The 13,133-nt window shown below is 40.2% G+C and overlaps 1 protein-coding gene across 1 annotated transcript; it reads right to left on the reverse strand.

The window, feature by feature from the left end:
* Positions 1-202: 202 nt before the first annotated feature.
* LOC111270464 (uncharacterized) lies at positions 203-10,309 on the reverse strand. The gene is made up of 6 exons (XM_086972500.1): positions 9,788-10,309; positions 2,022-2,093; positions 1,710-1,810; positions 1,384-1,434; positions 1,016-1,112; positions 203-710 (listed from the first exon to the last, which is right to left on the reverse strand). The coding sequence occupies exons 1-6, from the start codon at positions 10,173-10,175 to the stop codon at positions 451-453; spliced, it is 969 nt and encodes a 322-aa protein (XP_086828626.1). The 5' UTR covers positions 10,176-10,309; the 3' UTR covers positions 203-450.
* Positions 10,310-13,133: the final 2,824 nt, after the last annotated feature.

A 13,133-nucleotide genomic window follows, 5' to 3' on the forward strand; every position in this document is an offset into this window, starting at 1 on the left:
TTCCGACCCATTCCGCTGTTGATCAACGGAACAGGGCAATGCGGTCCCTGACCCAGGGCCAGTCCAACGGGTTTCGGCGGAGGCGCAGGTTTTTCCTAAAAGTCCATAATTAAATACCGTAATGGATAAAAATGATTGTAGTCTTCAAGGAGAGTACGGTAAAGTGTCTTTATTTAGCATAACGAGAATAGGGTGAGTTTGTGTCGCCGGCTAAATAGATATCGTACGCGCTAAGAACAAAAGGATGCAAATAATGCATAACGTGAAGACATATTTTGCTATCCTGATGTTAAAGTCACTCCATTCTGGTATTTTGCAAGCGTCAGCGTCTATATTCTCAATAGGTAAACTCGATTCATTGATATATTCGAAAAGAATTTTCAACAAATAACAATGCATGGCAATTGGGAACATGTTTGTTTCGTGCTAGTAGACTATTTGTCATACATTTCAAACTACCTTCTCTTTATCAGTAGCCGTTTTTTCAGGAGGAGGTTTGTCGTCGGCTTTTTGACTTCCGGAACCCCTCGATTTGACATTCTCGTAGACGATCTCCTGGCGGTGCCCGCCGTTGCCTGTGACAGCATGTGTAGGTTGGGTCTGAGGTCCCTGTCCTACGCAGGTCATTCCTCCACTTCCTGGTACTCCACGAGGTAGTAACTCCGCTAACTGCGCCTCTAACTCGGCCTCGTTGGCAGCACTTTGAACACCTGCGCCGCCAAATCGTAGAACAAAACTATCCTTTAGCTTTAATAGATCACAACACACAACTATATGTAAGCTCCAGGCCAAGGATATAATTACTTCAGATTTTAGGAATAACACAGGGATCTAGATTCCATTTGGCACCTGTTTCTTAGATTAGTAATCGACAGGTTTAAATTGTATTTAAGCATTAAGGGCTGATTGACAAAAAAGTGGGTCTTGTTCAGTACATGCTTATTTTACAAGGCGACTATTCTATTGCTTTTTATATTTTGTAGACGAGTTGTGATCAAGAGTGTTTTGCACGAACCAAGCCGTTTCTTAAGCTCTGCTAGAATGGGGTCTTCCTCATCCTCCTTCTTTGCACTGTTGTCCTGTTTCTCTTGCTGAGCCATGCGTACCTGGGCCTGAATGCAGAATTAAAAATACCATGTGCAAACGGAGAGGTTATTCCCAGATATCCACAAATGCAACACCTCAACATACAGCTTTAATGCAAACGTATCTTTTGTCAATGAAATTTTATCTTTAGTTATTCCTCTATCCTAAATTACCACCTAAATAATTACTGAAGAGTATAATTAAATAAAACTACGATTTTTTTGTGCCTGAATGTAGAGCGGGGAAAATTTTGCAGCACAACTATAGGCGCATGTACCCAAGTATGATCGATATTACCTTCATATCTTTATAGGCCTCAGGCGGCTCAAAAGGCAATTCCAGGCTGTCCTGTAAGCACAAATAGAGGAAAACTTGAAAAACGTGTCATGCAACAAATCACGGCATTATAGATAACTAACAGGTTAGATATTTTTCTTTTTATCCATAATAAAAACACAAATACATCAAGCTTCCTTCGACAGGTACAATATTTACATATTTGAGAACATGATTATAGTTTGTAGTTAAGGTACACTCAAATAATAGTAAAATACAACCGACTCTGTTTCGCTATATTTTTATAGTTTTATACCGAAAGCGACAAATACCGTACTAAAATGTACCTGGTATTCCGGAGGAGGGTCAAAGTTCATGTCAACGAAATCGATTTGTTCAGAGGGCCGAACCACGTATAGCTGAGCCTCCGAAAACCCTTCAGAAAATACTGCAGGGAGAAAAGTGGGTTAGAATAATATTCTGTTCAATTGAAGAGGTTTTGCAGTGCAGGTCAATGCAAGCATAGCATATATACACAGCATAACATTTTTGATAAATTCTATAAAAATGATTGCAATTTGGTCAACTTGATCAAATACAGTATCAATCGTTTTGCAGAATGCCAAACATAGACTAGACAGAATGTAAATGCAACTTACCTGTAAGGGTGTCAGAGAAGCGCACCCGAGAGCCTCTTCGTTTATTTTGAGACGGGCCATTAATAAAGTTACCTGGAGATTAAAGAATTCGTAGTCGTAATTTGATTTTCAAATACGAAATTGGATTAGAACGTTCGAACCTAATTATGAGAGCCTTGGACTCTTCGAGCAGTAAATTTTCAAAGTAGATTCAGTACTTACTATATGTAGATCTCTTTTAGACAGTCCAGCGCTAGCACACAAAGCACCTAACATCTCTTCCTTAGATAAGTCTAAGCAGGTTCGTTCACCCTGCTTTCCTAATCAAAGTATATAGTAGTTAATTAAAATAGGTCGCGTTCCGAAACCAGGAACAAAAGAATTTCGTCAAGGGTTCTACAGCAGCAGGTGGTAGGCAGTAGGTAGACAGTGTTGACTAAAATCCAACACTACCGTGGCAAATATCTGGCTGTGAGGTTTGGTATCCGCAGACAAAATATACACATCAAACACGTACCGAGAAAAAATCAATATTCCTATTTTCCGGAAATACTCTATATCTGTACATTGACTATAAACAATAATTACAATAGTACACTAATTCAGCGCTCGAAGTAAATTCCATTTTGCATTATTGTGCATCTGCTGTGGTGTCTTAATAGATAGGGCCTTCGCTTATTTTTGCGGCTGAGAATTCCAAAAGCACGGATCCCCTGCGGCCCAATAAAAAATGACACGACTGTACAGCGTTTCAAATATGCCTTCAATAAAGGCGACAAATATAGCTTCGAACACGCATGGCACTCTAAATAGCCAAGAAATCCTTAAAAAATCTTTTCAATAAGATTCAACGGCGCCGGACCAATCGATGGATCATGACTTTCGAAGAAGTCCTACCACATCGAGAGTGTCAGCGCTAGGAATTGTACCGAGTGACAGAAACCGGATTAAACGAACGTCCGTCCATTTGCTTCGAATCGTCGTATTAACAAAGCTATCGCCAACTGCAGCCTAGCAACTGTTAGTTGATATGATGATGCCGTGCGAAGGCCGTCTCCATGCAGCCGGCCGCGTCCTTAAGGTTTCCTCCTCTGCCTATGGGAAACAGCTAACACACTCAAAGGGCTTTGATCAATCAAATGAGTTGGCCAGTCGTCAGCAGATTAAAGGCGTCCTTCTCTGCTGTAGCCAATGACCGGCCCGCGTCGTGCGGCAGCAAGCGTCGTCGTAACTTTATTACGTTTCACTCCCGCGTATTGAATGCCCTTACCCCTTAAAAAAGTCAAAGAGATATGCTGAAATGGGACTCACTTGAAAAAAGTGTACTCTGTAAGTATAATACAACTATCGTTCCTGTAAGGTATAAACTGTGTTATTGCCTCTCGATTTAGTTGAAGGTTAGATTCTGAAACTTCTCGAAGTGGAGAGCTACTTATATAGACAGAAAGGTCTGAAGTCGAGCAGCAATCTAAGCATGTACTTGACGAGTACGTACTGTACTCTTTCTTATATTTCAGAAGAGAATATGCAATATTATTTTTAATGAGTTCGATATTTGTTTTAGTTTTATTAGTTGTGCTCTATTTTTTCGTTCATGCGTAACTGCGTCAGCAAATGACAATTTTTCACGAAGCAGCTCATCTCTTAGAATATAAAGCGGGACTTGTGGGCGCGAAACATCTAGATCTTCGCAATGTTATTATGTTAAATATATGTTTAATATCGTGTTTTTAAGATTGAAGAAAGCCGAAAAAAGTCGGTAAATGCTAGTACAGACCAAATAGTCACAGTATCACAAAAATGTATGGATCTAAACAGACACGTTCTGAACGTACGCAGCAACGTATACTTCAGCATAAATTGCAGTAAACACTAGTCATCGAGTTTGACTTTTTTTTGTATAAAAACTGGCCCTTGGTATCTAATGGGAAGTAAGGACATAAACCAAAAAAAATTCAGGTCGTTTACTGTAATCTATCTGCCACTTGCTTTTTTAGGGGAAACACCACTAGGTCTAGAGAATGTTTGGTGACACGGAAGTAAAGCATCTTCTAAATATGTTCAAAACGTTATAACCCGACGGTCAGCCTGAAGAGTGCCTCACAACTTCTGGCTATGGGGTCCCCTTGTCCCTGTTACAGGCGCCGTGAGGTAAGCAGGCTGCGTGTCATAGCCGCTCAGCTTCCAAATGTGTTATACCTCCATTGTATTGTTGATATCCTACTCACTACAGCTTTTCATCGTGGAGATGCTTCATTTATCAGAAGAATTTTTTTAAAAAGATTTGTACGAGGATGAGCAGATTCGACCCACTTATCCAAAATTGGCTTATAACACCAGCTTAGCTACCGCCTCAGTCATGACGGTAAAGCCGTGCCTCGTATCATATACCTAATAGCGCCCTTACGGCAATGTTTTTCAAGAGCGGGATCCACTCTTGGACCGATGACCATTGCTTGCCCCTGCAAGACGCGTTAGATAAAACTAGACTAGTCTACAAACAAGTAAAGAAAAACAATAGTCTGACCCATCCACCTCTTTTTTTTTCAATTTTTTTGATTCGCTTTCTGCGAAGTTGTGGAACAGTTAAAAAATATTCCATATACTATCTCCTATTACTGTAATGACTTTCAATGGTCTAGCGTCTTTGATCACGCAAATAAAATACTATTTAGAGGCACTAAGCTTTTTTAACGAAATGTTGAATCACTCGTTAATTGATTTTTTTTTTCTTAAATTTCCACAGAAAAATTCACACAACATCTATGGGTAGGTAGTAGTACATACATGCAACGTCAAAGAAAAGGAGCGAATTAAGAATAGGCCGATTAGCTTTACGTGTGGATTAAACTTCTTTGTTCAAAGCTAGGGATGTAGGTACAGAAAGGGACTATTATAGCAGCGATCTATTTTGGCCTGATTGTAGATCAAATTCGGCGAGTATTATTATCGAACTGTAAGCGATTAGATCAAGGTATTAAATAATGCATGCTTAATTGAAATTTGGAAACTCAGTATTGAATAAATCTGATATATATACTTTGATGAAAGAGATAATCTTGTGTCCTGATGGGAGCCCTATCAATAAAAAAGTACTCGTTCTACAAAATTATTCTAAAAAAAAAAAAAAAAAACACCTAAAATGCGTGCAATCTTAATAAATAAGAACTAAATAATATATGTTATACTTTCAGATTGCTTTGATGAGATAGTTCGTTTGAATACTAATTATTAGAGCTTATGTGGCAAATGTTCTGTAAAATTATACATAAGTCTGTTTCGTAAATCTACTCTTTTGATAGGGATATTGCTTTGTTTTCATAGGATTTCCGACTTCGTATAGTTCTCCCTAACGCCTAGCAACGATTCGGTAGGCAGTACAGATACAGATAAGCGATAAAACCCAAGAAAAGTTCGACTTACTCTATATTGCTGCTAATAATTAGAAGAAGAAGAAAAAGACCCTGTGAGGATTTACATACACTATACTCATCGAAATGGCAAGCCTTTACTACGACACAGGGGCCCTGTGCTATAATCGCTTTATGAAATGTCCCTTATGTCAGTTCAGCAGTTGCTTCCATTTGCCTAGGTTTTCCATAGAGGTCTTTGTGGCCATATAAAGGTAGAGTAACAAAACGTTCGCCATGATAGACTTTTCTCAAATACGGCAGAGGGACCCGATCTCATCTGTCGGACAAGCATTCGGTGTCTGCTGTGTAGCCACCTACAGAGAACGCCAACAGTCTCCAAAATTGTTAATATACTGGAAAATGTAGTACAACTCTGTAGAAGCTAGCATTACTACTTCTGCGTTTGAATAACAAAAAAAAAAAAAAAAGAAAACGCAAACTACCTTATAAAGTATGTTTAACTACTAACAAAAAAGCCATTCAAAGCTTCTTATTTCAGTTCTTTGAACTTATTTAATATTAACAAAACTCCAGATGTTCAACAAACTTGTCAACACGTCATACTTACACAAAAATAAAGCACCTTGCTGTGAGCCTTGTCATGCGTAAATAGCTGGTGCACGATAAAGCCAATCCTGAGATCCAAAACTTCAGAGTATTGTATACGTATTATTCCCAGTAGCAGTATCAAGCGGTTGAGAGAGCGTTTTTTCAAAGCTTTAATGAATTTGCGATGAATTAGTTCTGAAGTTCCATTCACAGCAAAATGTAATCACAATAACTTTGTGAAAGATATGAAGCGTTCTACAAACAGATTTGCCACAGATGAAATTACACCAACTAATAAAATTGCAGAAATTTCCTATTAACCTAATGTGTCAAATAATATGTCTTTTATCATCATTTAGCAGCGGATGTAGAAATATATATTATGAAGCCAGCTGGAAACGAATTAACAGTATAAATAAAATGGGAAAGACGTGTTGTATTTTTCGGAGAAGGAACTCTAGTTTTCGGTATAACCTCGACGTTCCAGCTGCTTGCTCACCTCTTCCCTATAGCCCCCACTGCTTTTTCCTCCAGTGGTTGATCAAATCATAATTATACTTGATGTGAGAACAATACGTGCATAGTAAATTTTCGTACCGCAACGATTTTAGAGTAGAAGTAGTCGTTCATAGTTTTAAAGAGTCTGATTCGATCAGCTCCACCTACCTTCTTCATAAACAATACATGAACGCCTACACTTTATAATGTTACCTGCTGTGATTTAAAAAGAGAAATGCATTTACCTTAAGAAAATTCAAGCTTATTAGAGATTTAGCTACTGTAGATTTTCAAAAGTAACCACCTCTGCATAGATAACTTGAAAAACTGAATCTCTTCAGTAAAATGTTCAGTGGGGATCAGCTTTTTTACTCAGGTTTGACATGAATATTATTGATATGTGTTCTTCAAGCGATTGCCCAAGGAGGCATTAGCACTGACCTAATTGGTTCTTTGGCGGCTCATGATTATTTGTTAGGCTGCCCATCTATGGATTAATAGCTCGTTTGCTTAACACAAACAAAGGAAAACTCTCCAGGTATGAAGTCTTGGATGCGATCCCTGATTGGAATTCAATAATTGTTCGAATGATTTGAATTGTTGTGTCCTCTCTAATTCATCGGTCACATTAGACCTTCATGCATATTGTCACCCTCCATATCGTTAGAGATGTCCCGTCACACCTGGGCGACTGCGGCAGCCAATATGTCCTTCGTAAGGTCATTCTTTCGGAGAAATTTTAGCCCTCTACAAAGAAGAAAGTAATTTATGCATTCTGGCGTCTGAAATTTGTTGGCTTACAGGCTATCCCGTTGGTATAGCTAAGGCTAATTTTCAAATATGATTACTTTGGTTGTCGCTCGTCCTCCACAGCAGCTTCACTCAAAGTAGTCTATCGAAATTACATGCCTAATTAAGTACAATAACCGAATCGAAAAGATCGTAAACAGGAAAAATCTAAAGTTCGCCCTCTTGTGACCTCTCAGAGTTATATATGACATAAAATTACAGTGGTTATAAAGCAAAGTTAAGTTCGCAAGTTTCACACGCTGTAAGTGACACATATAGTAGCCAAAGTCTTGAGGTCACATCAGTATCCATATTTAGCTAATATACTGAATGGTGTATAATCAAAGCTTTGAAAAAGTACAACTGTTGAAAGTTAGCATATCGAAAAACACACACCATAAGTCTGCAGGATATTTCCTTCAAACATCGTAAAAGAATGATTATTTCGAGGGAAAGCACTTGGCTACGAGTTTTTTAAATAAACTGGGAATGTTTGGTACTGCCTTACACTTAGTTCAATAAGGCGACGTCATTACAAAACAATCACCGCAAGTGATGTCCTTTTTGCAGACGTAAAAAGCGTCGACTTACGCGCAACGTTACACTATAGCTGATTCTTATCGAATCGAACTCCGACAAAACAAGGCTTGAGCTGAACGGACGTTCATTAAGTGACCAAACTAGTGACTGGATAGAAATGCCTTTCGATTTTAAAAGCCACCCTTCTCTGACAACCCGCACCCCCTAAAGGTCGACTAATAAACCAGAAATCGACAGCCTCAAAAAGTTGTCATCTATAGTTGTTCCGAATGACATAATCATAGCAATATGGCGATGAGCCTGTAGATCTGCACTAAAAAAACCGCTTCAATTCGTAAGGCACGCAGGACTCAATAAGGTACGGATTGCAATGCATATTGCTGCAGTGTAAATTGCCAATTCTGTCTCCGTGCACGAGTACGGACACGCAATCTTTAAAAATTTCCTTGAGAAAAATCAACGCCATTCTACAGGTGCACGCGGTTAGTTTTACTGATGTTTAATTGTACTCTTTTAAAGTTCAGTTTTCGGTATTCATATGCCGAAATGGTTTCAAAAGGAAATCTTTCTTTAACACCTAATGGGTTCGTTGCATGACTACGTGGCACAGTTTCTCGGGCTTAATAATCAGTATTCATCATGTATGCTGTATATTGATTGAACAAGCGACATTTTCTTCAAGCACTTCATTTCTATACTATCGCATTATGTAGACTTCGTACTCAGTAGTAGTAGTAGTAGTAGTAGTAGTAGTAGTAATGGGAAGAGATGTTTTTAAAATGCAAGAACTCTCACTGTCCTCTGTTAAAGAAGCAATTTAGAACGAGGCATTCTCTATTTTAACATTTGACCGTAGACTGGCGGAACAAACGTTCACACCACCATGAACGTAGCAATTTGCACGACCCTTAAGAATAGTTGTTACAAAACGATTTCATGCACGTTTGCGTCGCGAACCATCGTTTAATAAGAATCAGCTATTCTAAGCGGGTCCCTGTCGTCGTGTTGAAAATAAATATCACACATTGGCGTGCGTTTACTGCCACAATGTACGTAGCACTTCACTACTAAAGGCATATTGAATTGAATCTGTACGTAGATTTCGTAAAAGCAATGTATCACTTTTCAAGTATAATGATACTGTTCTAATATGATATAAAGAGAGGGTTTAGAGTCCAGCGACATCAAGCGTCCATCTATAATAGAGATGCAACACGTCTTGTCTTGCCATCTTATATGACGTTGTATAAACTAACCGCACATTATAGCTATTACCGCATAGCTATTATTACCTATGTATCAGCAAAATACGGGGTTATAATATTAGTTCCACTCTGCCCTGCAGAGTTTTCCCTAGAACGGTTACAGGAGATGCTTTACCCATTGTTTTCGTGCAATTGTTTTCTCTCAGAAAATTAACTGCGTTAGCTATATCACAATATTTGGATGCGAAAATCACAAGCGGCTCCATCTTTGCCACCCCAACAAACTACCATTTACAGGAATACCTAGTATCATACTCCCATTTAGGCAACGCAAGTCACGTAGACAAATTTACCGAAAGAAATACACAGTTTCCGTCAGGGTGGAAGTGAAGCAAAGAAGTGAAGTAACAACCAAACGACAAGTCGACGAATATATGATCGCCATCGCAGAAATGAGCGAACTTCGATATTCGACTTGATGGGCGTTAAATGAATGACAAATAGCCAGTCGAGTGCCGGATCAAGAAAGTCCAATTGACAGGCGTGATTCGGGCCCTGTTGGCTCTTACGCTCCCTGCCCGGCCACCCCCAGGCCATTCCTCGGCATCCTCTGCACCCCCGCCCCCAAGAGAAATGAAGTGATAAAGCATTCTGCCTCACGAAGTGGCCACTTTGCCGGTCCGACTGGCAATGTGCTCAGTTGGTTTGATATTAGCGCGCACAGTTCCCTATTCGAGTATGATCATACTTCGAACTGAGGAGAACATCTAAGCATCATATAGACGGGGCTCACCTGTGACAGGATCTCTTCGCTTGAGCAGACCCTTGGCGGGGCGTTTGGCGTTAAGTATCCGATGGAGCCACTGTGAGGGACAACCGCACTGGTCCTTGGTGCAGGGCCCCCCGGTTGTCGGGGGATGTCCTCCTGTAGGCCGGCGCATGTTAGCTACACAGTCCTTGAGGGATGAGTCGCAACCACAGCCAGCGAAGTGGCATTGGGCCGCCATCTTCGCACAGCAAACTACCTCAGCTGGTAAGCGAGGAGTCCTTAAAATCGATTCGGGGATCGGCTGCTGCTGCTGCCGCTTGCCAACGACCGCCGCGCCCCCTGCCGAGGCCCTTAAAGGGCCACCCGGTGGGCCTGCCGCCTTGGCCCCCCCTCGATCGAGTAGGTCGGACATGCCGGAGCGCCTGCAACAGAAAAGAAACCAGAAAAAACAACCGCTTTAGGAAATAAAACGACTGACGAGTCTAATCGGAACTACTACGCAAATTGATCTCATATTTAAGACGTCATTTGCCGTAAACACTATTAGCTACCGCAATCCCGCGCTACGTACATAATCATGTGCGCGCGAAGGTCCTCATCCTGGAGGGGGGGGGGGGGGGGGCTCTATTAGGATGCTGCTGCCGCTGCCTGTTAGTCAACAGGCACCCTTGTTCGCTCCACACGGTGGACCACTGCTAGCAGCACAGGGAGGAGGCCCTCTGTCTGCGCGGCCCTCCACACCATCGTGTTCCTTCACAGCACCCTCTCGCGGATGTTCGTGGCCCTAAGGAAATAGCCTTGCGCCTTCACGAGGGGGGCGAAAGGACCACGCCGCACATTTCAAATATTCAACTCATCTCATCGAAAACCACTACCCAAAAACAAAGTAAACCTCACTTTGTTAACGATCATAAGTATTTCTCATGAATTCATTCTACTATTTGAAGTCTTGCACAGACTCATCCTCAGGTATTGAAAAGATGACGTAAAAAACTAACTAGTATTATCAAAAGCTGCTCGCTTAAATGCAGCTTTATAATACACCTGTACTTACAAAACATAAGTCAGAAACATCTGCAGATAAACTGCAGACTATGGAATGTACCATTAACAGCTCAGATATTGATTTTCACAGAAATTGACAGAAATAACTATCGACAAGAACTACTTATGAATTATGTGCCTGTACATATGTACATCATGTCAATACTCAGAGAACCACTTCTTACACATTTAACTGATTGCAACATAAATGACACAGTTTATGTGAAAGCAAAGTATATAATATATTTGCAAATCACTGTAAAATATTCGTTCTCGTTGTTCTATAAACAACCGGAAGGAGGTGAAGAGAAAAATAGAGGGAGAATCAAATCTTTAAAACGATGTTACCCACGTAGTTATAGCTTCTTGCATAACAAGCCTATTTGGGTCGAACTATAGACTTTCGTGTTATCCTTTCCATCGACCTTTCGTTACTCCCTTCCCCTATTGTTTACCCATGTCTTGTCAGTAGCTGGCCTAAAGCTGTGCGATACTGCTCACTGCAGGGAAGAGCTTCTACGATGTTCTGTTTCAGTGGTAAATGCAACACTTGTTCGAGAAAGTTACAATTAGAATCGCACTTTGCCAAAGGCCTAGTCGCTTGTGCGCCTTTAAATGTCATTCAAATAGATTTACTTAGTGATTCATCCTGTCCTATCAGAAGCGTGCACAGAAACATTCCTCATTGTTTCAGACATAGTCTATGACCGTCTCAAGGATGGCTCTCTGAAGTTCCTACATATAAACAGCAGGTTGCATATGTGTTGAGAGCTCTGCTGTTGACCAACCGGATAAACAACAAGAAAGCAAATATTTAGCGATCGTGTAACCGTTTTATTCTTCTGAGGCGTAATAATGACGATGGAAGATATGAACTAAGAGTTCAAATCGAACAATAAATTTGTATTCAACAACTTTGATAGTTTATCACCAGACTCTGTCGGCCATTCCATTAAAATACAGGAAGGAGATAAAACATTTTAATGTTAATTATGGTGTGCTTTTTTCATAATTAGAAAAAGATACCAAACTTTATTATTCGGTAATTAATGCCCGGTCACTTCGACAGGTCGATCTATGTGGGCGTATTATACGCATATATGGGCATGTCAAACATCATTGATTCTGTACGTCATTCGAATTGAAATCGACGCTCCATCATAGCCTTGGCTAGTCTACTACTGAAAACAACAGCAGGAAATTACTAACGTAACAGTCAGCTTTTAGGAGAATGTCTGTTACCATGAGTGATTAGAACTAATTTGCTGAGATAGCTTTCATTAGCTCATGTATTACGGAACAATGATCAGAAGACTTGCCAAAGGTACTCTCAACATCTTTATCGCACATTGTTGGGACATCTACAATGGAGTCCCGAAACGTTCATATCATCCTGCCAAGGTTAATTCCTCAGTAAAAGTTTCGGGTAAGACAATTTATTGTCAAGTAGGTGAGTCCTTGCACCGCTGCCGTGCTCACACTATCTGCAGATTGCGTCGTAGGTGCGTAGTCAAACTACAAAGAAACTATACAAACAAAAACTGTGCGGCCTGTATCAATATCCGTACTAGAAGATTTGAAGACACTGCTAAGTATAAATATATTGTAGTGTCTTCCACAGCACTTCCAGTGGATGTCGAGATATTTCGTATAGCTGAAGCACTCCCTTACCTGGTTCCAAATGTATAATACGTAGACTTACTAAAGAAGACGATGCTTGATAATAACTTATTACCAAATTAGGCAGGTTAAAATTATGATTCGTCCGCCATAGATCTCCATGGGGCTTTATGGTGCAGTGTAATGCTGAGTTTTGAATGGCTTGGATTATCTAGCAACGAAAATACTTCTACGGGCCCATATAGTTCCTACCCCATATAGCTCTATCTTCCCCATTATCAATTACACTCATACACATTTGAAAGATAACGGTACAGTATACGCTAGTTAATCTTAAAAGTTGTAAATAGCGAACGAATACTATTAGGAGAATGTCTAACAGCGGAAAATCTTATTACGGAGATCGATGATAGCCGCATGAGTCTACTTTGATGATAACCAGCAAAAAGTTATAGTTAAATGGTTAGCGTCTGTGTGGAGCAATCACGATTGGCAAGCTTCTGTTTAAGAAAAAAAGAATGGGTAACTCCTTGTACCTAGTACTACGGGGAGCTTAGAAAATATCTTACCGAACCTATTTCGTTTACGACCTAATGTTTATAATTTGTACGGCTGTAACGCCAGCACACACGAGATAACAGCAGCCTGGTTAAAAACGCCCATCAGAAGCTTTAGGGTTAAGGAGCCCGAAGGTTTTCACAGTTTC

Source organism: Varroa jacobsoni, unplaced genomic scaffold, assembly GCF_002532875.2.
Source record: "Varroa jacobsoni isolate VJ856 unplaced genomic scaffold, vjacob_1.0 scaffold_1474, whole genome shotgun sequence".
Lineage (NCBI taxonomy): Eukaryota > Metazoa > Arthropoda > Arachnida > Mesostigmata > Varroidae > Varroa > Varroa jacobsoni.